The following is a 27,988-nucleotide window of genomic DNA, read 5'->3' on the forward strand; positions in this document are numbered from 1 at the left end:
GGAAGCCGTGGAACGCTGAAGGGAAACAAAAGCTTGTCGCTTACATAGTGCTGCATTTTCCATTTCAACAGACAGGAGGGAGATATTAATCACAAACAGTTACATTAGAATAATGTTATGGTTGAGACATAAAAACATAAAAGCAAGGAGTGGTGAGCAATGCCAGAGCGTGGTTAACTCAGACCTGGAGCCGAGCAGGTTCTGCAGTGCCCGTGGGGATGTCTGGGCCCAAAATTCACTACGTTTACCTGTGGAAGAGAGGGAAGGAGTGGAAACTTGGTGTTAGGCACCAGCGATGGTGCACATCAGAGTTGTGTGCTGCTCCACCTGTGCTCCCTGGGCAAGGACCTGTGGTCCCTGTGTCCCTCGGCAGCGCCCAGCTGAGATCCAGATTCACCCAGTGCTTCCTTGCTTTCATGGGTTTATGGCTCAACCCCGGCATTATTGTAACGTAGTTTTTTGTGTTTAATGTTCCTTAGACTTGGTTTTCCATTGCCAGCATGGAGGAAATCCTAATGCATGAGTTTGAGAGGAGAAGGCAGCAGACTCTGAACCTGCTGTGTGGCTCGATCCGCAAGTGTGAGTATTAACGCTGGAGCTGTCAGGCCGTGTGGAAATTAATGAAGCCTGACGGCTACAGAGGGAAAGGTCACAGGCAGAGCTTGCACTCACCTAACATTTCTGTTTTGTTGTGTCTAACAGTGTTCTCAACAAAGGGGAGCTTTAATGTACAAGTTGGATTTATCGCAGGAATTCGAGGGTCTCAGCCTTTGCTTCTCCCTGTGCTGCCATGTGCTGTTTTCTTTGCATAAAGGCAAAACAGTTACATTTTCATTCATCCTCTCTTCTCGCTGTCTTGCACATGTGTGTCTTGCCTTTATTTTTCCTTCTGCAAAACTGGAGGGGGAAAAAAAAAACCAAAAGAGGCATCTGAACTGATGGTGGAAGGCTTTTCACTGGGAAGACTTTGAGAGATCCTGTGCTTCAGTTCTTTGTACTGGTTTAGAAGCATGCTCTGTTTTTGTGCATGTGCTGTTTCTTATTTGCTTTTTTTTTTTTTTTTTTGCTTTTAATTGTTTCATTGTGTAGGTTTCTACAGACACAGGGAGCTAAACTGCACAGAAATTCATGGGCCATGTTTTCAGCCAGTGTGTTGATGGATACCAGTTTGAGCTGTTCCATTGAGGACTTTTGGTGAGGGCTGACTTGGTTAAAACAGCCAAAATATTTTCATAGTCAGTTTGTCATTCTCATCTTAGAAAAGGTGTTTTTCTTACCCAGTTTTGGATCTGGGTACCTGAAGTGGGTTGTTGGTGGGATAGGCCCAGCTTGTCCTGTGGAAGCTCGAGTCTGTGTAACTGCACTTCTGCAGTCTAACTCACTTATTGCTGCTGAAGGAGAAATAGAAGCCTTTGAGATAGTCTGTCTTTGGTTTAAAAAAGCTGAAAGGAGCCTCTGTGTGCTGGGACTGTGCTGTAAATGCTGGGAAGAGAGAGTGACCATGGCCCTGTGCTGCTGAGGGCTTTCCATGAGAAACCTCTCTAGGAAGAAGTTGCAGAGCTGCTGACCAGAGCTGGGCTCTGCTGGTTGCCCTCAGCAGCTGCAGCTGTGGGGACTGAAGTCTGTAGGAGCCACACAAAATCTGCTCCTTCTGTGTTCATCCTTGGATATATATATGGGGCTGGCTATAGGGGAATGCTCTGTGACCAGTTTTGCACTTTTGGGGCATACACAAAATACCATAAATTTGAGATGCTTCACTTGCACGCACATCTCTCTCTTGTACAGTTTTCCTTCTTTTTAAGATTTAGACTTCAAGGCTTCTCAGCCTGTTTCTCAGCATATGGCCAAAGGGTTTATGAGGCTATGAAACAGGCATGAGAAAAGCTCCATGTTTCATGGAAGTGTTGTGTGGTTTGAATAGTTAATGCATGCGTATGCATATTCAGAGCTCCGCATCAAAAGCCCTTGCATATCATTTGTGTGTAAATGCAGGTTTCTACCACTATACAGACAGCCAGCATCACATTATTTCTTATTCTCCTACTTCCCTGTGGGGTCTGCAGGTAACAGTAGTAGGAAAATAATGCGATTTTCTATTTTTATAGGGGCTCGGCAGTTAACGTTCACTGCCAGGCACGCTCCTTTTCATGTCTGGCAGCTCTACAGAACTTGGGTTGTGTGACTAAACTGTACTCACATGAAGCATGCTATTAAAATGGGAATGGTTCTTCCACAGATTAAGGCTTCCTAGGCTCCAAGTGCTTGAGGCGAATTTAAAGAAACCCACTGAAACAGCTACTTAGGTAGGTTGAAAAGACCCCACAACCGCCTGGCCCCGGAGCTTGCCCCCTTGCCCCATGTCATAGATATATTTACAGTCAGTCTGTTGTTCAGCTGACACTTGGAGTGGTGTAAGTGGATGCAGCCAGCAATAGAAGTTCTGCCTTAGCAGCATTCAGACCCCCCACTCCTTTTTTGCCACATCATTTTTCTCTTTTCATCATTTTTCATTTTCATCTGATCCTCTCTGCTCTGTGCCCATCAAATCCTTGTGTTGGCAGGAAGGTGCCATGGCACAGGAGTAAAGATGAACCACTGGGGGACAAATGTACCTGGGACTGTAGCTTGAGGGTTGACTTGTTAGACCAGAAGTCACAGAAGTTTTCTGAGACTCCCACATTAATGCATTTACTGTAAACAATTCCATTTTTGTAAGTAATTCAGAGATAACCGTTGTTGCCTTTGTTTGAGCAAGAGTGGTGTTGACCTCCTGGCTTCCAGAAGAGAACAACTTGTCTAATTGCAGTATTTTCTTGATCAATGATTACATTGTGCCCTTGCTGGCACTGTTGAGAGTTGTTGAAAAACATCTTAACCAAAATAATATATATATTTTGGAGATAGACATATGCACACCCTGTGTGTGTGTATGTGTATATACACACATAAATATGGGTTTCAAATACTCCAGTATAAGTGACTCTGCTTCACAGACTTAGTGCCCTGCTCATTTTTGGTAGCTGTAATTTTAGCCTTCTGATCTCACCTGTTAAGCATTTAAGTATTTTAAACAAACTCAGTTGTTATGCTGAGAGTTAATAGTGGGGGTTTCTGAAGTGCTTGGCCCAGCAAACAGATCCCACTTTTTATGGTTGGGAAAAGGATCCTTCTAACTGTTTTCCAGAGTCACAGTATAAATTTGGGATGAGTGATGTTTGCTGATGCATAATGGAAGATTTGATAGTTAGGAAATCAGATTGATAAAGACCAAATGTGGCTAACAAAGATTTAGTGAAGGAAAATGAGGAAAAGCCTTTCAACCTGTGTGTTGTTCAGGCAGCACTGATGCAGATACACAGAGATTAATCTGGTCAAGATAAAACAAAATTACCATGGAGCAGGAGATTTTTGAAGATGACTGTTTATGTTTCCATATTAAAGACAAGGTCAACAGATTATAGACAAAGGGCAGGTCTGCCAAAAGAAAACAAAATATTTCAGAAATGATATCAGGGAGAGTGGATGTTGTGCAATGCCACGGGGCCGTTGAAGAAGGACAAAAACAGAATGTGATGAATAAATAGCTGATCTGATTGCAAGTAATTTATTACTGTGATTAGTGCTAGATAGTCTTTTTCTTCAAGGAAGAGAGAAAAATTGAATGAGACTTTCTCTTGCTGCTGCCCTGGCTTTTGATGTGTCTTAGTCCTAAAAATGCCAGCAGCTGTCTTCACACCAATTGCAAGAAACACTGTCTGGGTTTCCCCTGCAGATTTCAGGTGCTTATATAACATGTCTAATGCTACATTTATGTTTTTTAATAATTACTGATGTCACCATTAGTTTGCCTTTGCATGTCCTGTGTGCCTTCAAAGTAAGCCCTTATTTTTAAAATGTCACAATAAGAAAAATATTGAGCAAAAATGCTCCAGGCCTAATTGGGCATAATATCAGAAAAATGTGCTGGTTTTAAAGTCTATCAAAATAAATGAAAGTGTAAAGCTTGGACATGTATCAAGTAAGATGAAGAGTTTTCTTTGCTAAAACAGGCAAATGTTGATAACTTAGCAGAAAACTGAATTTGACTTCTCCATCCCACTTCTCTGAGAATATTATCACACCTAGCTTGTTTTGGGGGATTGATGGTTATGACAAGTGTATCAAATTTCATGCTGGTGATATCTTTTATGTTTCCTGGGAGAAGAGAAAATAGCAGTTTTATCTTGTGCCCAGGAGTCACAGAGAGCAGGAATTGTAGGTACATGCCACACAGAGTTTTTAAATAAAAATGCATTGCAGAGCAGCACGTAGTAGAGATGGGGAAGGGGAGGAAGGTGGGAAAGGAGTGAGTCAAAAAGCTGTAGAGGAGCATTTATTGCATCTCCCCAGCTTTTATTCTAATGCAGCACCACAGAGTGTTATGAATATGTATTTTGTTCAGACCTGAGGTATCTATGTAAAACATAGTCTGCTTGGTTTTTTCAAGGGATTTGTAGCTTTTTGGTTTTCCATCCAGAATTAACTAATTTTGCAAAGATGATGTTTGCACATGTGCCTCGTGTAATTCCTGTTTCTGTGCTGCAAATACTGAAAAAGCAGAGGGTTTTGACTGGTTCCCCTCTAAGTCCTATTTAGGGGAAAAGTTAATCTTTATATATACATACAGCTTTACTCTGAGACTCACTTTAAAAAAGAACCCAAACCCAAGCAGTTTCAAAAGTTGAAAGATAAGTTTTAAACTAGGAAAGGCACTTTTATTTAGGAGAACTGTACTCACAAGAAATGTATAACAGATTCTGTCTTCCCTGGGACAGATGTTGTGGGTTCCAGAACTGGAAGATGAACCCACAGATTTCTACATGCATTTTGCTGCCTTCATGGAAAAAAACAAGGACAAACTGCACAGAAATCCCCATAACAAACCCAGCCGTTTCTAAATAATCATTAGTAATAAACACCAAAATGAAGAATAAGGTAGGAGGCTAAGAAATCAGGCTTGTTGTGAAGGCAGGAGCAGTTAGCTTTGATGCAATCTTACGTGTGATTTTTGGCAAGTCACAGGGGGACAGATTTTGTAAGAGAGCCTAACTTCTGTGAAGACTGCATTTTTAAGGGAGCTCAGCACCCAGTATGTTTATTTGGAAGATCTGGCACTGATTGCTGGTACCAAGTGCTTGAAAATCTGTTCTGAACTCCAAAAATCTGGCTCCATGAGCATGATCCATGCCTCCTTCCAAACAATGGTATTAGTTCCCCTGAATTGAGGGGAGCAAACATGTGATTCTTTCCTTCTGACTCTTGATGGTAAATGATTTTCCTTTTTTCCAGTCTGTCTGATGTGGCTGAGTTTTGTGGCTGCTCCTACTTGTGTGCTTATTACAAGAAATGAGATAATGCCATAAACGTAGTAACAAAAATAATAATACTAATATTAATGGTAATAATAATAATAATAATAATATAGAAGTACGTTGCAAATGAATTGAAGCTTTGGGGAATAGACTGTCCTGAATAAATGTGGATTCTTTGCTTCTTTTCTGCCAAGGTCAGGATTAAATGTGTGAGATGGTATTTCTTGTTGGGACTCAGATGTTTGTTAGTTCTTATTCTACAGTCTCACAAACTCTGAGTTCTACAGCAGTTCACTCTAACAAACTAAAAATGGCCCTGTATCTAACTCTACATGGCCTGTTAAGGATAAACTGTCCAATTAGGAAATGACACCTAAATTATTGTTACTTTTAACCCAATAACCAATCATGCAGTGTGGACTTTTTTATCCAATTCCACAAAACCACCCAAACCCATGGAGAAGAAGGTGAAGAAGAAGGACCAGCCACTGCCCTAAAACCTCCACCTTGCTTTATATATATTACTGTATTCTAAAACATTAAACTCTGAGTTTCCCACCCTGTGATGTTACACACTTCCATTCAAACTCCACCCCCACAATCCCAGTTCTGTCATTCCATTTTGGAAGCCTTCTCCACAGCCTCAGGTCAATGCAGTGTTCTCCTGGGGGTCAGTGCCTGTCAGCACAAATGCTCAGCAGCCAGGGTTCCAACAAATAAATGGCACTGGAATACAGATTAATCGAAATAAAGCCATAATTTAGAGCCCACCAGCCCCAGCAGTCTGCTCTGGTGCTCTCAGGACATGGCTGGCAGCATCCTGCAGTCTCTGGTCACCTGCCAGGCTCCTCACTGCAGGTCACTCCTGGGGACTGACCTGGATTGAAGGCTCGTGGTCGCACTGAGGTGAATGACCCAGCAGTGGTGTTTGATGCCACCTTTGGGGCTGGTTTGACTCCCACCAGCTGGTGTTGCTGAGCCCTGCAGCATGGGCTCTTTGCTGTGGCATGGCTTTGTGTGCCATTCCCGTGCATTTTGACCCTGTTCCACGGCGTGGAGGAGGAGCAGCATCCGTGTCCTGTGCCCAGCACGGAGGTGCTCCCAGGCCTCGGGTGTCCCACTCTGTCACTGCTGGCTGGCTGCTTGTTGTGGGAGGAAATGTGCTAATGAAGTCCTCTTTTTTGTTATTTCAGGAAACCTACCATATGAATATAAAATAGTGATTGCTGGGAATCATGAACTGACATTTGATAAGGAATTCATGGCAGACCTTGTTAAACAAGATTACTACCGCTTTCCCTCTGTGTCCAAATTGAAACCAGAGGACTTTGACAATGTTCAGTCACTCCTGACAAATAGTATTTACTTACAAGATTCAGAGGTAACAGTTAAAGGATTCCGAATATATGGTGCCCCGTGGTAAGTCTCAATTTAAACTTTTCTTTGCTGTTTGTTGCTTGAACCCCAGCAGGAATCATTCCTGTTGAACCTGCATGAAGCTGCTTTGTTGCATTGCCCTGCAGAACAGTATCAGACTTAGCTCTAACCATTCTGACACAGTTGCTTTTCTTTTTTGTAAATTTTTGTCCCTTTTCTTTTTTGGATATATAATCTCTATTTAGCCAAGTGTGTGAAATAAGACAAAAGGAGCTGTAACTGTATCTGTTCTGCCTGCTGAATGCACCTAAACTGTGGAGTCAATACCAACTCTGTGCTTGTGGATGAATTGTGGTGGCATTTTGGGGTGCATTAGGGAAACTCCATTACATTCTATACTGCTGAGCTATTTATATTTATATCTGCTGTGCTAATAGATTAGTGTGGTGGCATTTAACACCCACACAGCATAAGGGCACAAGGCAGCAGGTGCTTTAAGCCTTGTTTTTGAGCAGTTCTAGGCATTGTTTTCTTTTGCTTGTAAAGTTGCGATAACAGAATTTCGAACGGGTTTTGGTCTCATTCCACCCATGTGTCAAGCGTGTCATGCAGGAAAGATTGCTGCCCAGCTTTGTGCTAAGGAGATCCTGCCTTGTTTTTTTCTACATGTCATTTCATTGTGGTGCCTGACATCTTTCTCTGGAGCCTTGGGTAGCACTTGTTCTAAATTCTCACGCTGAGAACAGCCACAGTCCTCTCGGGCTTTGCCAGAGACCTGAGCTTGAGTGATGGTGATAATCATTCTGGTGCTTGGAATTCTCAATTGTCAGCAGAAGCATCGACATGCTAATTTATGCACACCTATGAGAAGGGCTTATAACTTATTTTTGATGTCAGGCTTGCTTTAAAGGTGAGAATAGAAGAGGGGTTGAACCAGGAAATGGGACAAACCTAGACATGCATTAGAAATTTTCCCCTTCAGCTCATCTTTGTTGTCGTGGCCTGGAGACTTCGGTGGTTGGTGTGACACCACACACGTTGATGCTTCTGACAATGCTTTCTCCTGGTCATATTGTATACATTAGTGCTGGCTGGAAAACTGTGATCTAGCTCTGTATCTCACATTCTTGACTTGAGCTGCTAATCTTTTAATTTAAGTCATAGCCTTTAGCTAGTAGTTTAAATCAGCCTGACATTGCTTAGCTAAAAAAAATGTAATGCCCTAAATCCTGCAATATCAGCAAATTGGGAAAGATGATCTTAATTCAGGTTAGGAATCATCTCCTCAAGACATTTCAAAGTATTTTTTTTGTAACAGCAGCACAGAAGGCCTTGGGTAGTGGGGTGGGCTCGAGGCTTGCTGCAGGCTGAGGAGCTCAGGAAGGTTTGCTGCTGAGGTTGGGATTGTGTTCAGCTGCTTTTGTGTGTGTGCATCAGACCTGGGGGGCCCCTGCAGTGATTAGGAAGTGCAGGCATATTTCCAGATTTATTTAGATCAGATTTAATGAGCTCAGCTTCCTGCAGCACTGCTGGAGAGAGCTGGAGAACACAGTAGAGAACCGTGTGATGCACCTTTACACTTAGTTTATATGTACTGGCAATATATCATGTTCTTTTCTCTTCTCTTTTCCTTCCCAAATCCATAATGGAAATCTGCCATCCTTTTGTCTCCAGAAGAGACATTTAGAAGGAGTTCATGCTGCATTTAGAAGTTCTTTCAATTTGCAGGTGTGCACATGGATTTAGAATGTTTGCTCTGGAATATTAAGGGACATCACATCAAGGCCCTGAGTTGTCTTTGCTGTAAAAAGTGAATGGCATATGTCTCCTGACCTAGTCGTGGAGGACAAACCTGAATTCATCTTTCCCATAATCCATTGATAACTGGATTTTTCACATTAGTGATGCATGGTAAACGAAGCTAGATTGTTAGAAATTGACACTGAGCTCGAACCAAGTGAGGCCTTCTCCCTCTTGATCTTCATTTGTGTTTAGCTGCCAAAAAGTGTTATCAAATCATGTCTTGAGCACCTCTTGATGTGGAGTTGAGCTGTATTTTCAATAAAGCTTTTTAGATCAATCAGCCAGTCTGTGTTGAGAGCAGAAATGTGGTACTGTCCATGCATTTTCTCTCTTTTTTTTTTAATAATGACAGATATTTACTAGGATTTTTTTTTTTAGCCAGTCTTTCAGAGGAAGGAAAAGATATTAGTAAAATCTGCTCTAATTTTGTTCCTTGCCGGGAAACTGAGAGGGGATGATCAGACGGGCATTTTAGCACTTCTTAAATTTTTATACTCTCTCCCCTCCAATCACAGCTTGCTCTATTCCTATAAATCTTCAGATTACCCCCAAGGAAGAGAATTTGTGGGGTTTTGTGTGTATTTACGGCCTCCTTACCCCAATTAGTTCCGTCACAGAATTGGAGCACTGGTCATTAACCCAGGAGATGTGCCAACCCTAACGTGAGATAAGTTGGCATGTTCAATTTATGTGCAGTTCTGTAAGTATTTCCAGAGGGGGGGGAAAAAAAAATTCTCATTTGCTGATAAAGCTACTGGTTTTAATTTAAAAAAGAGGGATCAAACCAGGAATAACAGATGTGATTCTGGAGGTTTCAGCCTGTCAGGGGTTTCTAAGAAGTAATTGCCAGAGCACTGGGAAGGCTTGGCTGTAAGTCATCTATCTAAAAAATGTAAATTGCCAACTCAGTGTAAATACAGAGAAGAAATATCAGTTCATATTCATTACATGTTATTATTACTCAAGGTACATCTAAAAGCTTTCTAAAGACCTAAGAGAATTCAAGTAGTGCCTCCTAACTTACAATTTAGCAGGATTTGTGAGTAAAAAATAACTTACAATACATGGGAGCATTCGTGTGTATTTGCAATTGGAATGTGCTGTGGTGCATAACAACAGCCTCTGAGGAGCAGAAAATCTGAATTTAGCCTGATAGTTCTGAGAGGATTAAATGGCATTAGCTGGAGGGAAGTTGAAAAGAAGAGTATCAGCTCCTAAAAGAGAAAAGTGCAAGGGTGGGACATAAATCACATTCAGAGCTCTGCTCATTTTCTGAGGTGAAGAATGTAACTGACATTTTCACACCTTAAACAGGGGATTCTTTGATGTACCTTGAAGGAACAAAATGGCTGAAGATTTTCCATTTGGTCTGTAGATAACAATCCACAAAAACATTCCCCTCCTTTCCCTTCCTTCTGACTTTGCCCTATGAACCTGGCTTGTTTGGTGGGAAAATAATTGATAGTTTATGCAGTAAAAAATCCTGTAGGATTCCAGTGAAAACGTTTCCTCCTTGGGAAGTTCGAGATTGAGGTTTCTTATTAAACAGGATGGAAAATAAAACCAGTGATGGATTTATGAATTTTTAAATCTTAAAACTCCCTCTGTGAAGTAAACACAGGCATAACTCATGCTGATGTATCTGTGAAAGGGTAAGGAGACACAGTCTGTTTTTACTGCAGCTCTGGGTGCTGAATATGCATTAGTGAATTAGTGTAAGTTTTACTTATATTCAAATGTTATTTTAAAATACGTGCTGTTTTTTTTTTTTTAATGATATTTGAAATTGTTCCTCCGGGCTGAGGGCTGAATTTTTATGCTGTAGACGTTTGGATACAAATATTCTCACAGTGTGTGTTTTCTAATGAAGCTTTAAAAGCACTCAAACCACCAGAGAACTGCAGTTAACTGGAGCCAGAATTTGTTTAAACCACATTTTGACAGAAACAATTGCTCAGGAAGAATATTTCTGGCTGTTGTATTTTGTTCTGCTGATCAGCTCTGTAGGTAACTTTTGTGGGTTTTTGCCTGTTTGAAAGGGAAAATTGGTTGAAAAGAAAAAGCGTTCTGACGTACTTTATTTTGTGTGCATCGAAATTCGGGATTCTTATTTTATGAAGAAGGAGGCAATAGGCTTATTTATGGACTATAAATTCTGTTCTGCATAAGAAATTCACAGAGAACGTCAGAAGTGTTAAGTGTAAAATAATGTAACAAAGCAATCCTTTACACCATTTTCAGCTGTGAAAGCATGTGAGCAAATTCCACTCGCATCTAGCAGAATGAGAAGTAGCGCTGGAGGTCTGGGACTTTCAGCCTATAGATTTGTTTAGATAACTGGAGATATGGAGATCTTTTTGAAGGAAGAAATGTGTGCTGTAAATATATAGAAGTATAGAAGTGTGTATAAATATCTACAAGATACGGTGTAAATATATGTGATGATATATAGAGATATCTAAATAATAAATATATAGACCTTCAGCCTATAGATTTGTTTAGATAACTGGAGATATGGAGATCTTTTTGAAGGAAGAAATGTGTAGTGCAAATATATAGAAATATAGAAGTGTGTATAAATATCTACAAGATACGGTGTAAATATATGTGATGATATATAAAGATATATAAATAATAAATATATAGACCTTCAGCCTATAGATTTGTTTAGATAACTGGAGATATGGAGACCTTTTTGAAGGAAGAAATGTGTGCTGTAAATATATAGAAGTATAGAAGTGTGTATAAATATCTACAAGATACGGTGTAAATATATGTGATGATATATAGATATATAAATAATAAATATATAGACCTTCAGCCTATAGATTTGTTTAGATAACTGGAGATATGGAGATCTTTTTGAAGGAAGAAATGTGTGCTGTAAATATATAGAAGTATAGAAGTGTGTATAAATATCTACAAGATACGGTGTAAATATATGTGATGATATATAGATATATAAATAATAAATATATAGACCTTCAGCCTATAGATTTGTTTAGATAACTGGAGATATGGAGATCTTTTTGAAGGAAGAAATGTGTAGTGTAAATATATAGAAATATAGAACTATGTATAAATATCTACAAGATACTGTGTAAATATATGTGATAATATATTAAAAATATATAAATAATAAATATATAGACCTTCAGCCTATAGATTTGTTTAGATAACTGGAGATATGGAGATCTTTTTGAAGGAAGAAATGTGTAGTCTACATATATAAAAAAATATATCTATAAATACCTGCATGATAATATAAATATATATAAAATTATATATATAAATAAATATAAACAATTTTATAAATATCTACATGCTAATATAAATATATCAAAATTATATATATAAATAAATATAAATAATTTTATAAATATCTACATGACAGTATAAATATATATAAAATTATATATGTAAAAATAAATAAAAATAATTGAAATAAATAAATAAAAATATGGAGATATAGAGATCTTTTTGAAGGAAGAACTATGTACTCTAAATAAATAAATAAATATATATATATAAATAAGTATATATAAAAATACCTACATGATACTATATATATATATAGTTATATATAAATAATATAAATAAATAAATATAAATATGGAGATCCAGAGATCTTTTTGAAGGAAGAACTGTGTACTGTAAATAAATAAATATATATAAGTAGCTATAAAAATACCTACATGATAATATATAAATATATATATATATATAGTTATATATAAATAAATAAATATAGATATGGAGATCCAGAGATCTTTTTGAAGGAAGAACTGTGTATTGTAAATAAATATATATAAGTAGCTATAAAAATACCTACATGATACTAGATAAATATATATATAGTTATATATAAATAAATAAATATAGATATGGAGATCCAGAGATCTTTTTGAAGGAAGAACTGTGTACTGTAAGTAAATATATATAGGTAGCTATAAAAATACCTACATGATGCTATATAAATATATATATAGTTATATATAAATAAATATAGATATGGAGATCCAGAGATCTTTTTGAAGGAAGAACTGTGTACTGTAAATAAATATATATAAGTAGCTATAAAAATACCTACATTTTACTATATAAATATATATATATATTTATATATAAATAAAGAAATATAAATGTGGAGATCCAGAGATCTTTTTGAAGGAAGAACTGTGTACTGTAAGTAAATATATATAAGTAGCTATAAAAATACCTACATTTTACTATATAAATATATATATATATAGTTATATATAAATAAATAAATATAGATATGGAGATCCAGAGATCTTTTTGAAGGAAGAACTGTGTACTGTAAGTAAATATATATAAGTAGCTATAAAAATACCTACATTTTACTATATAAATATATATATATATATAGTTATATATAAATAAATAAATATAGATATGGAGATCCAGAGATCTTTTTGAAGGAAGAACTGTGTAGTGTAAGTAAATATATATAGGTAGCTATAAAAATACCTACATGATACTATATAAATATATAAAATTATTTATAAATAAATATAGATATGGAGATCCAGAGATCTTTTTGAAGGAAGAACTGTGTACTGTAAGTAAATATATATAAGTAGCTATAAGAATACCTACGTGATACTATATAAATATATATATAGTTATATATAAATAAATATAGATATGGAGATCCAGAGATCTTTTTGAAGGAAGAACTGTGTAGTGTAAGTAAATATATATCGGTAGCTATAAAAATACCTACATGATACTATATAAATATATAAAATTATTTATAAATAAATATAGATATGGAGATCCAGAGATCTTTTTGAAGGAAGAACTGTGTAGTGTAAGTAAATATATATCGGTAGCTATAAAAATACCTACATGATACTATATAAATATATATATATAGTTATATATAAATAAATAAATATAGATATGGAGATCCAGAGATCTTTTTGAAGGAAGAACTGTGTACTGTAAATAAATAAATATATATAGGTAGCTATAAAAATACCTACATGATACTATATAAATATATATATAGTTATATATAAATAAATATAGATATGGAGATCCAGAGATCTTTTTGAAGGAAGAACTGTGTACTGTAAGTAAATATATATAAGTAGCTATAAAAATACCTACATTTTACTATATAAATATATATATATATATAGTTATATATAAATAAATAAATATAGATATGGAGATCCAGAGATCTTTTTGAAGGAAGAACTGTGTAGTGTAAGTAAATATATATAGGTAGCTATAAAAATACCTACATGATACTATATAAATATATAAAATTATTTATAAATAAATATAGATATGGAGATCCAGAGATCTTTTTGAAGGAAGAACTGTGTACTGTAAGTAAATATATATAAGTAGCTATAAAAATACCTACATGATACTATATAAATATATATATATATAGTTATATATAAATAAATAAATATAGATATGGAGATCCAGAGATCTTTTTGAAGGAAGAACTGTGTACTGTAAGTAAATATATATAAGTAGCTATAAAAATACCTACATGATACTATATAAATATATATATATATAGTTATATATAAATAAATAAATATAAATATGGAGATCCAGAGATCTTTTTGAGGAAGAACTGTGTACTGTAAGTAAATATATATAAGTAGCTATAAGAATACCTACGTGATACTATATAAATATATAAAATTATGTATAAATAAATATAGATATGGAGATCCAGAGATCTTTTTGAAGGAAGAACTGTGTACTGTAAGTAAATATATATTGGTAGCTATAAAAATACCTACATGATACTATATAAATATATATATATATAGTTATATATAAATAAATAAATATAGATATGGAGATCCAGAGATCTTTTTGAAGGAAGAACTGTGTACTGTAAATAAATAAATATATATAGGTAGCTATAAAAATACCTACATGATACTATATAAATATATATATAGTTATATATAGATAAATATAGATATGGAGATCCAGAGATCTTTTTGAAGGAAGAACTGTGTACTGTAAGTAAATACATATAAGTTGCTATAAAAATACCTACGTGATACTATATAAATATATATATAGTTATATATAAATAAATAAATATAGATATGGAGATCCAGAGATCTTTTTGAAGGAAGAACTGTGTACTGTAAGTAAATATATATAAGTAGCTATAAAAATACCTACATGATACTATATAAATATATATATATATAGTTATATATAAATAAATAAATATAGATATGGAGATCCAGAGATCTTTTTGAAGGAAGAACTGTGTACTGTAAGTAAATATGTATAGGTAGCTATAAAAATACCTACATGATGCTATATAAATATATAAAATTATTTATAAATAAATATAGATGTGGAGATCCAGAGATCTTTTTGAAGGAAGAACTGTGTACTGTAAGTAAATATATATAGGTAGCTATAAAAATACCTACGTGATACTATACAAATATATAAAATTATTTATAAATAACTATAGATATGGAGATCCAGAGATCTTTTTGAGGAAGAACAGTGCAGTGTGACGCTCCTGCAGCGTGAATCAGCGCGTGCCAGCGGTTAGGAGCATCGGCTCGATGCGGATAACTGCCAAGGCCAGGAAGTCAGGGGTGGCAGTCAGTTACTCAGACCGTGGCCGGAGTGTGCCACTTGCATCCCTGTGCTGAAACGAGCTCCCGGAGCGAGGCTGCAGCGGAGCCCTTCGCTGTGACGGGAGCAGCAGCCCTGTGCAGCAGCATCCTGCACGCCTGGCGCCGCGGGGCGGGCACAGGCGCAAAGCTGGCCTCCCAGTTCTCCTAATGAACGCTGCTGGGCTTTTCCTGTGCCCAGGAATTCGATCTGGAGGGTGATCCAGAGGTCAAGAACAAACGGCTCGCTATCGCTCACGTCCGCGCAGCCAAGGCTTTCGTTTGCTTTTTTTAGTAACTCCAGAGGAAGTGCCTTAACTCTTTTTCAGAAGCAAAGTTTTAATTGGCATAGATAATGCAGCCTTAAGAAAGCAGAGACAGGTTCAGCCATCTCCTTCAAAAATAGTGCTTTGTGCAATCGTGTCCTTTTCTTTTTAGCCCAGTGTAAAACCTGGGGCTCCATCAAATGATTTGACATCGGTTTAAAATGATTTCCCTGACTCGGTTTCTTTCTCTGCTTCATTTGCAATGGTATTTTAGTACAAGCAGCTCTAAGTTAGTACTTCTGCCTTGTTCTGATCAGTGTTTTCAGACTCTCTGTTTATCCTGTCAGAGAGGTGTCAGAGGGTTTTTTTCTTCCTTTCCAATTATAAGTTTTGTAATGCATCATGGGTTTTGCTGACAGTCTTCAAGTTCTTGAAATAGCAAGCAAATTAACAGCAGATATTGAGCGTGAGGACTGGAAAACCAATTGGCAACTCACATGATGGGATTCAGATACACTGATGGGTTGGAATGGATCTCATTTCTTTAATTTTCATGGTCTTAGCTGGCAATTAGCTCGTGTCTAAAAAAAGGAGGGCTAGAAATTGGACTATTCAGCAATAAAGTTCTTCTTTGCTGTTTAGTGCTGAGGAAACCAAGGGAGACAGGACAAGGCTGTGTGTGTCGCAGCAGTTTTTCAGGAATTCTGGTGTTTATGCAGTAGAAGTCAGCAGCTGAGAGAATTACTGGCAAAGACTGAAGTCTCCTGTCTGTATGTTAAACAAACACACCACCACTGCAGCGTGGCTGTGTTTAAAGGTGCAGGCTTCTGTTTCGTTTTTCTTGGCATTTGTCCTCCAGGTCTCTCAGTTTAGAGTGGAAGAATGAATTCCCCCTGGTCTAGAATTGCAGAGGTTTGTTTACATTTTGTGCCTTGTTGGGAATGTGGCTGATTTTTCTTTGGTCTCCTTGATATCAGATTCACTTCCAAGTAAAAAATTGTCCTGTTTACTTTTGAAAGCTTTCTTTCTTTCCTTCTTTTTTTTTTTTTTTTTTTTTTAATTTATTTTTTTTTTAAATAAAGAGAGGTATGTTTGTAATTTTAAATGCACTCGCTCATAAGTAATTTTTAATACTGTGGCACAAACCTGCCCTATTTAATTCTTTGGACAGCTCTTCATCCCGCCACTGGGGCAGATCATGAAGCCTTGATCTTTTCTTCAGGCTTGGCTTCAGCAGGAATAACAACTTCAGAGTATTTGTTACTAGTGTTTACAAATAAACTGTGCCTAAAATTTGTGAGTGGACTTGTAGCCAGTTATAGGAGACATAAAATGGTAGCTCCCCTAGCTCTTTTGAATCTGGTGTGGAAACAGGGATTTGATGTTTTCCACAAGTGACTGTGGAAATCTGCTCTGGGTCATTAAATGTTCTTGCTCCATTTTCCCCGAGTTCAGGAGAAAAGCAGAGAGGCAGAAGGATCATGAGCTGTGGTGTTGGGGCGCTGGTTATTCATCGTGCCCTCCTCATTTGTAGGTTGAAGTATGGTTTGCTCAACATGAAGGACGTTTTGACGGACAAGCTGTGCTTACACTTGTAGTTTTGCTTTGCTTGGTGTGTTTTTACTTGCCAGGGGCAAGCACTTTGCTTTCCTTTGGCTGAACACTGGAATAACACAGTGGTCTCCGTGGCATTCGTGTGCAAGGAGCAGGCTGAAAGCATTCACACCCAGCGAGGAGTTACCACGAGTAGGAAACAGAATACTGCAGAACTCCTGGCATTTTTAACTCTCATCAGACTTTGTCTTGGGAGAGGGTTTGAAGCTCCTTAAAGAAAGGGAGCTGGGAAAGAGGAGTTAAGGCAAGAGTTAAGCCAGATCTGGAGATGGGCTCTTCTGTGCAGGGCAGGACTCCTGCAGTGTGTTGGTGCTTGCTTGAATAGATTCTCCCGTGCAGCTCCTGCCCTTCAGAGCTCCTGCTTTTCCATTTCCACATGCACCACAGCTCTTCGTGGTGGTCTGGTACAGAAGGGAAGACAGACAAAAGCTGAAAGCACCATGCTGCTCAGGTGAACTGAAAAATGACTTCTCTCTAGGACAGCCACCTCCAAGGCAGGGGAGTGGAGAAGGAAGAGAGGGGCTCCAGCTCTGACATGCTGACATCAGAATGGATTTTGCATTGTGTGGTGCTCTTCAAGCCTCATTAGTTTCATTGCTTCATTTCCCCTCTGCCCTGAGCAAGAAGAATTAGGGAGCAGGTGGATGCTCTGAGTGACAGGCAGAGAAGCCTGTTGGAGCATGTCTGGGTCTGGCTGAGCTGGAGCCTGTTTCTCACAGCACCGTCCCAGTGCTGTGCTCTGCCTTGGGAGCTGGAAGGGTGTTGGTGACACACCTGTGTTTGGCTACAGCATCAGCACTGCCTTCTCCAACATCCCTCCATCCGCAGGCTGGGCAGGATTTTGGAAGGGGACCTGCACTGACCACAGGAATATTCCATACCACGTGATGTCAGCTCAGATATAAAAGCTAAGGAGGGTGGGGGGATGGTGTTTGATATTTGCAGTGTTTGCCTTCTGGAGCAGACACTCCATGTGATGAAGCCTGGCTTCCTGGGGAGTGAAATGAGTGAAATTAGGATGGAGGAGGTGACAGGGAGGAAGGTGGTGGTTGGGTGTGGGAAACAGATGCAATCTTACAAGTGGTTTGATTCACAGTTCATCCATTCAGGACAAACAGGAAGAAATGTGGAAGAATTTGTGTCACAGGTAGAGTTGACAATAAAGCTCACGAGATCTGATGGCAATAAAATGCAATAGAAATGGAGAAGCAATTTTTTTTTTTTTCAATCCAAAAGTATGTGACTAGATTTTGTTACAAGGGTAAGATTTCTCATGACTATCTTTCAGATGATTTGGGTCATATTTATCTAATACTTACTGATCACAGTGCTAACTTTACCCTGACGTGTGTATAAATGCTTAAAGTAATTCACAGAAGCTGTGAAATAAAGCAGAAATTGCACATGCACTTTAAATAAGAGACCACTGATGGTGAATCTGAGCATAGACATAAAGGTCAAGAGTAACAACTGCATTCATCAGATTTTCATGAGAATCTGTTCAGTGGAATAGATCTGGCACCTTAATTCAGAAGTGGTCAGCACTCATGGATTCAGTTGAAAATCAACGAGACCCGTGGGTATTTATAAGCACCCCGGAAAGGTTTAGGTGCTGGTCTGTGTTGTGGTTTGTGTACGTGTCAAACGTGAGGATTGCTGGCATTTCTAACACTTTGGCCACTTTGACAAAGGGAATGATGCTTCCCAGGGAGTGATCTCATGTGATGATCTGAAACCATCTGACAGCTCTGCCGTCGTATTTATTTTGCAAGTAATGCGAGTACTTGAGTTCTGTATCTGCAGATCTGCCAGCCTGTCTGTCCTGTGCTTCTGGAGAACTCTCACCTCCAGCTTTGCTGCTTTGGCAGCATTTTTAGGATGGGTAGAGCTGGCAGGAAGGTTGTGGGTCTGGTCCTTCAGAAAGCCAGTTTATTTTTGTACATGTGTGAATCAGTGTGTGTCTCACTGACAAAAGCTGATCTTTGCAGCTGCTAACTGTAGTAATCTCTTGAGTTGGGTTTATTGTTCTTTATAGTTGTGTATTGCCTCCAGTTTTATATAAGTAATATATAAAGTAAGCTTTATGTAAGAAGGAAGGCTTTCAGTCTCCTTTTCCTGGCACAGATTTTAATGCATCTCGTTTACAAAACTGGGGATGTAATAAATTTCAAGAAAGGTGTTCTCTTTAACACTTCCCTTGGTGTTCCATCTGGGCTGCCTGGGACACTTCCGTGGCCTGCACTGCAAGAAGGAGAAAGGCAAGCTGAGTTGCTAGTCTGAAAGCTGCAAGTGTGCCCGTTTTTAATATGGGATGCCCTAAAACACTGTCAACTCGAGTTATGGCTCCTTGAATTTGGTTTTTCAGTTTTTAGCAAGCTTGGCTCCTTCTTCTGTTTATGAATATGACATAAGTTTCATGCTTCTTGAGAAGCCTGCAAGGTGCCATTTTAAGGAATACTGTCTTCCACTGCCTAACCTGGAGATCTTTTTTTAGAAAACCCTTGATTTATGGGGTTCAAGAGCTCATATTGCTGCATGTATAGAGGTGGAACATTTGGGAAAGCTTGGAAAATGATGGAGTAATCCAAGTATGGATCACTCTGCGCAGGTTGGATATGTGGCACCTCTGCTGGGCTGCAGCTTCTGGTCCCATATTGCAGGGTTTGTGTAACAGTCAGAAATACAGTAACAGCATTATATTTCTGACCCACATATGCATAGCTGAAAAGTGTAGCTGCTACAGACTTTAATCACCTAATACCAGCCTAGAAATCCAAGTGGCCTGAAGGGGTGAGGTGAAGGTGTGACTTGTTTCAGAGAAACAAACAAAACAAACACCTATTTTGTCGTTGTTTAGTGGATTTGGGGGACAGAATATTCAGAGATACGTAGACTGATGTTTCATCTGGAAATGAGCTGTTCTAGCAAGACCTCGCTGTAAGGATGTGCCTTTAGCTGATAATTACTAGCAGTCAATCTGCCCAGAATGTACACCTTTTCTTATTTATATTCCAGTCCTGTAACCTTCCCTATTCTCCTGTGCTTTTGTTCTATTAATCTACAAAACAGGGCTTGACTTGTGATTAGTCCTCAGAGGTTGTTTCTATTAATCAGGCTGCAAACCGGGTTTGCTTGGATGTTCTGTTGCAAGTGCTTAATGTGCTTCCCTCATCAGCCCTCAGCACAGAGCTGCTGGGCTCGTCTCAAATGGCAGTGAAATCACTGAGCTGTCTGCTGCACTTTCTTTGTGTTTACATCTTGATTTTGGTGCTGTAGGAGGGGGAAAATAGAGGGAAATAATTGCAGCCCTACAGAAAATGGCACAGGTAAGTGGCATTTGTGGCTGCGCGTTGCAGGATGGGTCCTGTCACAGCAGGTGACACAGGTTACCCGTGTTTTGCACGAGAAGGACGTGCCCAGTTATAAGGGTGAGGATTAAAATTCGAACTTTGCTCCTAGGTGGCACTAAGATTTAAACTCTGTAGAATTTGAGGGATAAGTCTATCCCCATAGCATTCAGAGGGTCATTTAAGGGAATGGGGATTTACCTGCAATAGGTAGAAAGCCAAAGAGATTTTTTTTTGGTGAAATATATATATATATATTTTTTGTATATATATATATATATATATATATATATATATATTTGTATATATATTTGTGTATATTTATTTATATATATAATTATTTATTTTTATATTTTATATATTACAAGTTTCATTATATATATATATATATATATATAAAAAAGAGTAGTCTGAGAGCTGGTTTAATAGCAAAAAAAAAAAAACAAAAAAAACCAAAAAAAACCCAACCAACCTCAAACTGAACTGTTTGTAACACTTCAGTTATTAGAACTTACCATAAAATTTGAACAATAAACAGCATGTGTAGTGAGAAACTAATCTAGTTTCACTGTAGAAGAAACTGCTAACTATAAAAACGTAATGATTTATTCTTCTAATTAAATGCAGTATTTCTTGCCTTTAGGAGGAAAGCACATATTTTAAAATGTACCAAAAGAAACAAACCAGATTGCTAGTTATTTTTTTCTATGTTTTTCCTTTGGTTTTATTTCTTTTTTTTTTTTTTTAAGTTTTTGTGATGTTGATGATGTACCCCTTAGCCAGCTCAATAAAGTTCCCAGAGGGTTCCCAAAGGAGATTTTCAGAGCAGGGCAGGAGAACGGGTTCCCAAACCAGATTTTTCACAGCCAGGCAGGAGAAGGGGTTCCCAAACCAGATTTTCCACAGCAGGGCAGGAGAAGGGGTTCCCAAAGGAGATTTTCAGAGCAGGGTGGGAGAAGGGGTTCCCAAACCAGATTTTCCACAGCCAGGCAGGAGAAGGGGCTCCCAAACCAGATTTTCAGAGCAGGGCAGGAGAAGGGGTTCCCAAAGGAGATTTTCAGAGCAGGAGAAGGGGTTCCCAAACCAGATTTTCAGAGCAGGGCAGGAGAAGGGGCTCCCAAAGGTGATTTTCCACAGCAGGGCAGGAGAAGGGGTTCCCAAATTAGCTGTGCCTCGTGAACTCATCCTGCCCAGCCTTTGCTGAGGGGGTGGAGCTGGCATTTTGGTATGCCACCACCTTCTCCCTGGCAAACCCCAGGTGCTGCAGAGGGCTGACCTCTGGAAGGGGATGGAGAGCAAAGCCATTTTTCAGAGGTTTTAGTCACCTAAAGTGGTAAATAGGAGAGTTTCTACTGCCCAAGGTGGCTTATCCCAATTCTAGCCATGGTTAAATAAGACTTTTTCAAAGCCACCACTGTGAAAATTTACATATACTGTTCCTATTAGGAATAGAGAAGAAATAGGTGCTGTAACAAGTTTTTCTGTAGTCAAATTCCTTTTGGTGATTTCATTTTCACCAGCTATTTCTACCTTTTTTTTCTTTTTCCCCTCCTTTTTCCTCCCTCCTTACCATTTCCCCACTTATCAGAGTAATGAGTTTTCCTGCATTGATTCATTTCGACCAGTCTGGAAGGCACAGGGAATCAAATTAACTAATATTTTACTTTTGCATGTGATTAATGCTAATGCATACAGAGAAGAAAATACTTTGCTGTGATTTAATTTTCATTCTCCAGTTGAATCCCAGTGATTTAATTTTGCAGAGGGTTGTCTCTCTGCTTATTGTCTCTTAAGGAGTCATAGAAGTTAGAGATGGAAAAGAACTATTAAATCATCCTGCTATTGCAGGATTGTCTCCTACACTATAATTTTGAATATTATGCCCAGTTTTAATGAATGAAGAGAAGCAGTTTCAGTTAATTCTTTTTGAGGTTGCACCTCAGTGTAGTGAAGATGTTACTAATGGGAACTAATATTCTGCTTATGCGTTTCCTAGGTTTATTTTATTTAAAAACAACTCCAAACTGTGCTGTGTTTGATGAGATGATCCTAAAGATTTCTTGTATCCTTCATGATGTTGCTTTTCTAGCCTTGTGTCATTTATTTTATCCCCTCAGTCTTCGTATTCCTTTCAGATTTTTCTCTTTTCCTCTTTGTTGTTTCTGGTGAGGTGCCTGATATCCTGACGTTCTGGCGTATTTGCTTGGTTGATTGTCTGGCTGTTTTTTTTTATTTTTATTTTCAAATTTTCACAAGAGGCTTAGAACCAAACTGCAGATCTTTGTCGCTGCTGTGTGATGAGGGGATCCTTGGCTGCTTGGAGCCCTGCTGAAGGCTGCTGACTGTGTTGTTTTCTGCTTCTGCAGGAAGTCCAGGCTTGCATCAGGCTCTGATGTCTGGTACAACCACGTGTGTAGCCCAGATCATTTTATTCTTTTCCCCATTCATGTTGCAAGCCCGTGCATAATTTGCTGCCAGCTGCTGCCCCTGGGTCTTTCATTTTACCTTAACAGGTTTGGGTTTCTTCCTCTCACTGATTCTTTGTGGCTTTCAATTCTCTTCAGATTTATTAGCCTGCATTTTTTCAGAAGGAATCCCCTTTTCTTACTTATCTCAGTGTTTCTAACCTCCTTTGGCATAATTTCTCTCCCCACTGTCATGTTTATAACACTTCTCACTATATTGAAATCTGTGAATTTAATTAATGCACTGTTTACCCCTTCTTCCAGATCATTAATAAAGATGTTAAATAAAACTGATCCTAATACCAATCCCTGTGGCAGTCTGCTAGCAGCTCCCTTGTGCTGCTGCAATCTATTTATTTATAGCCCTTTAGCCACTATTCAGCCATGTGATAGTCCTCACAAGCAAGCCAGCTTTAGGGTTTTCAAAAAGGGATTATGTCACATTTTTGCCAAAGTCTGGGTCGATACAATCTACTATATTATTTTAATCTACTGACTTGGCTGAATTTAATATATGTACAAAAATTAAATGTGATGAAATAGAGCTGTGGTTTTGGAGAACTTTGAGATCTTGGCAGCTGAGTAGCTGTAATTCTCCTTTCTCAGAGCAATTACACCTCCTCCACCCCCACCCACCCCAGTTACACCATCTTTTTATTCTGGGCTGCATTTAGACTTACTAGGAGAGGATCCTCAGCCTTGCTCCGTAATCCAGAGTGTGCTGAGCAGTGCCATGTTCCTCACTGCCTCCCCAGGGCTTGATTTTAAATGCAAAACTACTATGGATGGAGTTGTTCTGTTAGCATTTCAGTTGTCTAGTGGCAGTTTGAATTGTCTGCTGCTTGTTTGTCTGCAGTCGTCATTTTGTTATTTTGTGGTTTTTATATATATATAGATTAAAAAAATATATAATAGATAATATAAGTTCAAAATTATATATAATTATAAATATAATTAATTAAACATAATTATCTATAATATGAGCATACCCATGTCTACTTGAAATTTTCTTTTTATGTGTTTGCAAAAGCAATAGTAAGCTCTTGTCTGAATTTGAAGTGCACACTTTCATCCTTGTGAAATTTGTAAGATTTATCTGTTTGCTTAAGCTCAGGGAGGGTTAAGTGCTTTCTTGCTGTGCAGCTTGGGGCTCTGTATCATTTAATAGCACACTGGATTTGTATTTTGTTTAAATTAGAAGGTATTTAAACTGGAATAGGAAAAGGGTTGTGCTTCACAAGTTCGTCGTGTGCATCGGTATAAACTTCAATAAGGAGTTGTGCCATGCAGCAATTGAATGCAACCAATCTTGTGAGATTTCACTTTCTCTTACTGTGTTTGGCTTGATTTTACAAGCTCTGTGCAAAACCCCCATTTTTACTCCATAAATGGAGCACTTGTTTATCCCACCTGGGTTGGAATGGCACGCTCTGCAAGCCACCACTGAGTCATCACATCTGGGGTAAGAAGAGCTGCTAAAATGTGGGTCACAGGCCTGATTTAGGTCTGTGCTAAGCCAGAGCTCTGGAGCAGCACAAAACCAGAGCGCTGTCCCTGCTGGTTGGGGCTGGGCAGCTCTGCAGCCTGAGCCAAGTGCCAGTGCTGCTGTGCTCAGACACCACTGAGCGCTTGGAGCCGGGATTTCTCCCTTTTCCCCAAGCACCGAGATGCTGCGTTCAGTGGCTTTAAACACGGCGATTTTGGTGTCACCCTGCAAGCATTTAAGCACCTCTGGAGCTGGGGAGAGGAAGGTTTAATCTCAGTTCTTAGTCTCAGTTCCACAGTCACACTGAGTCTGAGCTCTGCCATATTATCCCTTAACAGCTTCCTCCAAGTCAGCTAGGTCTCTGTTTCATTCCCCAGAGTACAATTAGGAAGTGTGTGCTCCAAATTTTGGACTGGCCAAGCCTGTCCTGGGTAAATACTTTGCTGCAGTGCCTTGGTTTGGGGTTCAGGGGCTAGATGGAGTCCTAGTGTCAGGTACCAAAACCAAAATAGGGTTTACTGTCTGGTTGGATGATGGCTCCAGAACAGAATCAGTACTTCAGTAAGACCTGCATTAGCAGGGATTGGCATTAGGATCAGTTTTATTTAACATCTTTATTAATGATCTGGAAGAAGGGGTAAACAGTGCATTAATTAAATTCACAGATTTCAATATAGTGAGAAGTGTTATAAACATGACAGTGGGGAGAGAAATTATGCCAAAGGAGGTTAGAAACACTGAGATAAGTAAGAAAAGGGGATTCCTTCTGAAAAAATGCAGGCTAATAAATCTGAAGAGAATTGAAAGCCACAAAGAATCAGTGAGAGGAAGAAACCCAAACCTGTTAAGGTAAAATGAAAGACCCAGGGGCAGCAGCTGGCAGCAAATTATTAAATCAATAGCGAGTGCTGGCCCTTGGAGTGCAGTGAAACATTGGTACAGGCTGCCCAGAGAGGTGGCAGATGCCCCATCTCTGGAAATGTTCAAAGCCAGCTTCAGTGGGGCCCTGTTGAAGGCGTCCCTGCTCATGGCAGGGGGGTTGGAGTAATTTTAGTGTGTGATGTACATTAATTGGTGCAGACTGTAGCTAGAGATGGAACTGAATTTTTGAGTTTGTTTGCAGACTGCTGTGCTTGCTGTGAGTGTGCCTTCAGTCAGGAGAAACATGTGGGTGCCAGGAGGGTGGAGAATGTGGATGAGGGAGCAGGGAAGGGGAGTCCCAGCTCCAGCACTGCCTCGCTGTGCAGGGTGCAGGACATAAATCCTTTGTTTAATTTCTCCATCTGCAAAACAAGGCTAGTAACAGTCATATGGTTGCCATTCAGGCGGGAGTTTCAGCACATGAAAACACTTGGAAAGTGCCAAGTATTGTTGTTAACTTATTTTTAGCCAGGTGATCCAGCAAGGTCCTGAGCAAATGCAAGCCTTTCCTCCTTGAACGATTTCAGAGGGGCCAGAGGGAGTGTTTGCCCCTGGAAGGATGTGGACTTGCAGGGGCACTTGGCTGGATCACTGCACTGCAAAGCTGAGTAGGTGTCTGTTTTTTGCAGGATAAGAAGGGGCGTTCTTGAGATACTGGTGAAGTGGAATAGATAGCTGTGCTGCTTGAAGTGGGAGCTGATAACGTGTCATCTCAGGACACTTGAAGCCCTCTTCTCCAAAAGTGGAAGGTTAATAAAATCTGCAGTGCTCCGAGGTTACTTCCTGAAGTTTCTGGTTTGGGTGGTAAAGGCGTCGCTCAGTAAGGATTAGTTTATTAAGAAAGACTGGGAGATCGCAGAGAGGCTGCAGAGTGGATGGAGTCAGGCAGAGCCATCTGGCACAGAAATCTCTGCTCTCCGGTGCTGTCCAGCCCAGCAAAGCTGGGCTCCTGCAGGAGCAGTTCCTGGGCTGAGCCTGTGCCCGGCTCACTGCTGAAAACTTCTTCTCCCAAGGCACAGATGAGTTGACAAAGGTGTGGACAATCCCAGCCTTCCCAAACTCCAATTCCAGCCCATTTTTTTCCCCACACTGCTGTTATTTATGATGCTGTGTATTTTTAAAGTATGCCCACTTTGGCACTGATTATCTCTGGGGAAGTTATTGAGACTTCAAAGGAATTTAGGGTGGGCCACACGTGAGCACCTGTGGGAAGAAATGCACCTTTGTACCTCCTGAAATAATACAAATATTCATTCCTACCCCCTAATAACCTCCTCCTGCTCTTTATTTGAAGCCAGACTAAGGGTAGAAGATTCAATCTCCAACCGAAGGCACTTAGCAGGTATTTGAGCAAAGAGTCCTGCAGTCCAGGCAGTGAAAACTGACACTGCTCCTTACCTTCCATCAAAAGCCCTGTTGAAATGTAGGGCCTGTTATTGTATATTTATTCAGGCATCAATCACAATCAAGCCTCCTGCTGGTTCATCTGGAAGGCCATTGTAATCCTATTTTTATCAGTTCCTTCCTGTACAACAGACAGTTAAAATAGCTCGAGTAGGGGTCACAAGTATCCTAATGGCTTTGGTTCCCAGAGATATCGGTGACCAGAGGAAGAGTTTTGCCCAAATTTCTTCCTGAGCTGATAAGGGGGGTAAACAGGGCTGAGGTGCAGGGCGAGGGCAGTGGGAAGTGCAGCCTTGGATGGGGCTGCACAAAGATCAGGCAGCACTGCTTAGAGAAAAACCTCGGGAGCAGACGGAAGGAAGTGCTGCTGTTGGGGGAACAGTTCTTTCTTTTCTGCAGGGTGGGCTGGGTCAAGTGATTTTTGTAATTTATTTTAATTTATTAATTTATTTTATTTCTTTATTTTGTAATTTATTGTATTTTTTATTTTATTTTATTATCTAGTTTTTATTTTTATTATTTAATTTATTTAATTTTAATTATTTATCTTGTTTATCAATTAATTATTTTATTTATTTCAAAATAAGTTTATTTATTTATTTTGTATTTTATTGTATTTTTTATTTTTTTACTTTTCCCCCCATTTTTGCTATTTTACTTCTTAAAAATATACAATCGGTTATTTATGTGAAGAAGATTGAGTGTCAGTAATTGGCAACATCATTTTTTCAAACTTGGGACAGTATGCTGCTGACTCTTATTTAAGTAGAGGCATAAAAATATAATATATTAATATTTTTGCTCTTCTTTTTGTATATATGCCTAAATATTTTCTTATTATAAAGTGATGAATTATGCTTTTTAATATCTTTTTTTTTTCATGGATTCCAGCTGTCTTTTGATGCAAATTATCAGAATTAATTTATAAATGAACAGAGAGAATGTTTTAAAATTCATTCTCGTACCAGAATGAAACTAGCTTAGGACTGTAAATGCATAAGGAAAAAGTTCATTACAGCAAATTTTATCTTATAAGACAAAATATTACCTTTGTCTCAGCTTTTTCGACTAACCTATTGTTCCTGGTCAAGCCAGTCTTTCAAGATTACAGAAATAATGGACATAGTGTTTTACACTCAGTTTTTATCCATAAATTGTAGGTGGTACTTTTCCTTTTTTGATTCCCATGTTTTTGGGGATTTTTCCTTTTTATTTTAATCCAACATTAGTATGTTCTACTTCTGTGAACTAAAATAAAAAAATTATTTTCTTCTAGAAAAGCAGAAATTAATCCTGTAAAAATTTTTTAG

The 27,988-nt window shown here is 38.6% G+C and overlaps 1 protein-coding gene across 4 annotated transcripts in view; it reads left to right on the forward strand.

The window, feature by feature from the left end:
- The window catches only part of MPPED2 (metallophosphoesterase domain containing 2), a 193,738-nt gene that overhangs the window by 134,434 nt on the left and 31,316 nt on the right, over nt 1–27,988 (forward strand). For all 4 annotated transcript variants that reach the window (XM_068194816.1, XM_068194817.1, XM_068194815.1 and 1 more), the window contains one exon: nt 6,548–6,773. In XM_068194816.1, the coding sequence (XP_068050917.1) occupies nt 6,548–6,773 (226 nt within the window). The remainder of the gene's footprint in view (nt 1–6,547; nt 6,774–27,988) is intronic.

Source organism: Anomalospiza imberbis, chromosome 6 (genome assembly GCF_031753505.1).
Source record: "Anomalospiza imberbis isolate Cuckoo-Finch-1a 21T00152 chromosome 6, ASM3175350v1, whole genome shotgun sequence".
Taxonomy (NCBI): Eukaryota; Metazoa; Chordata; class Aves; order Passeriformes; family Viduidae; genus Anomalospiza; species Anomalospiza imberbis.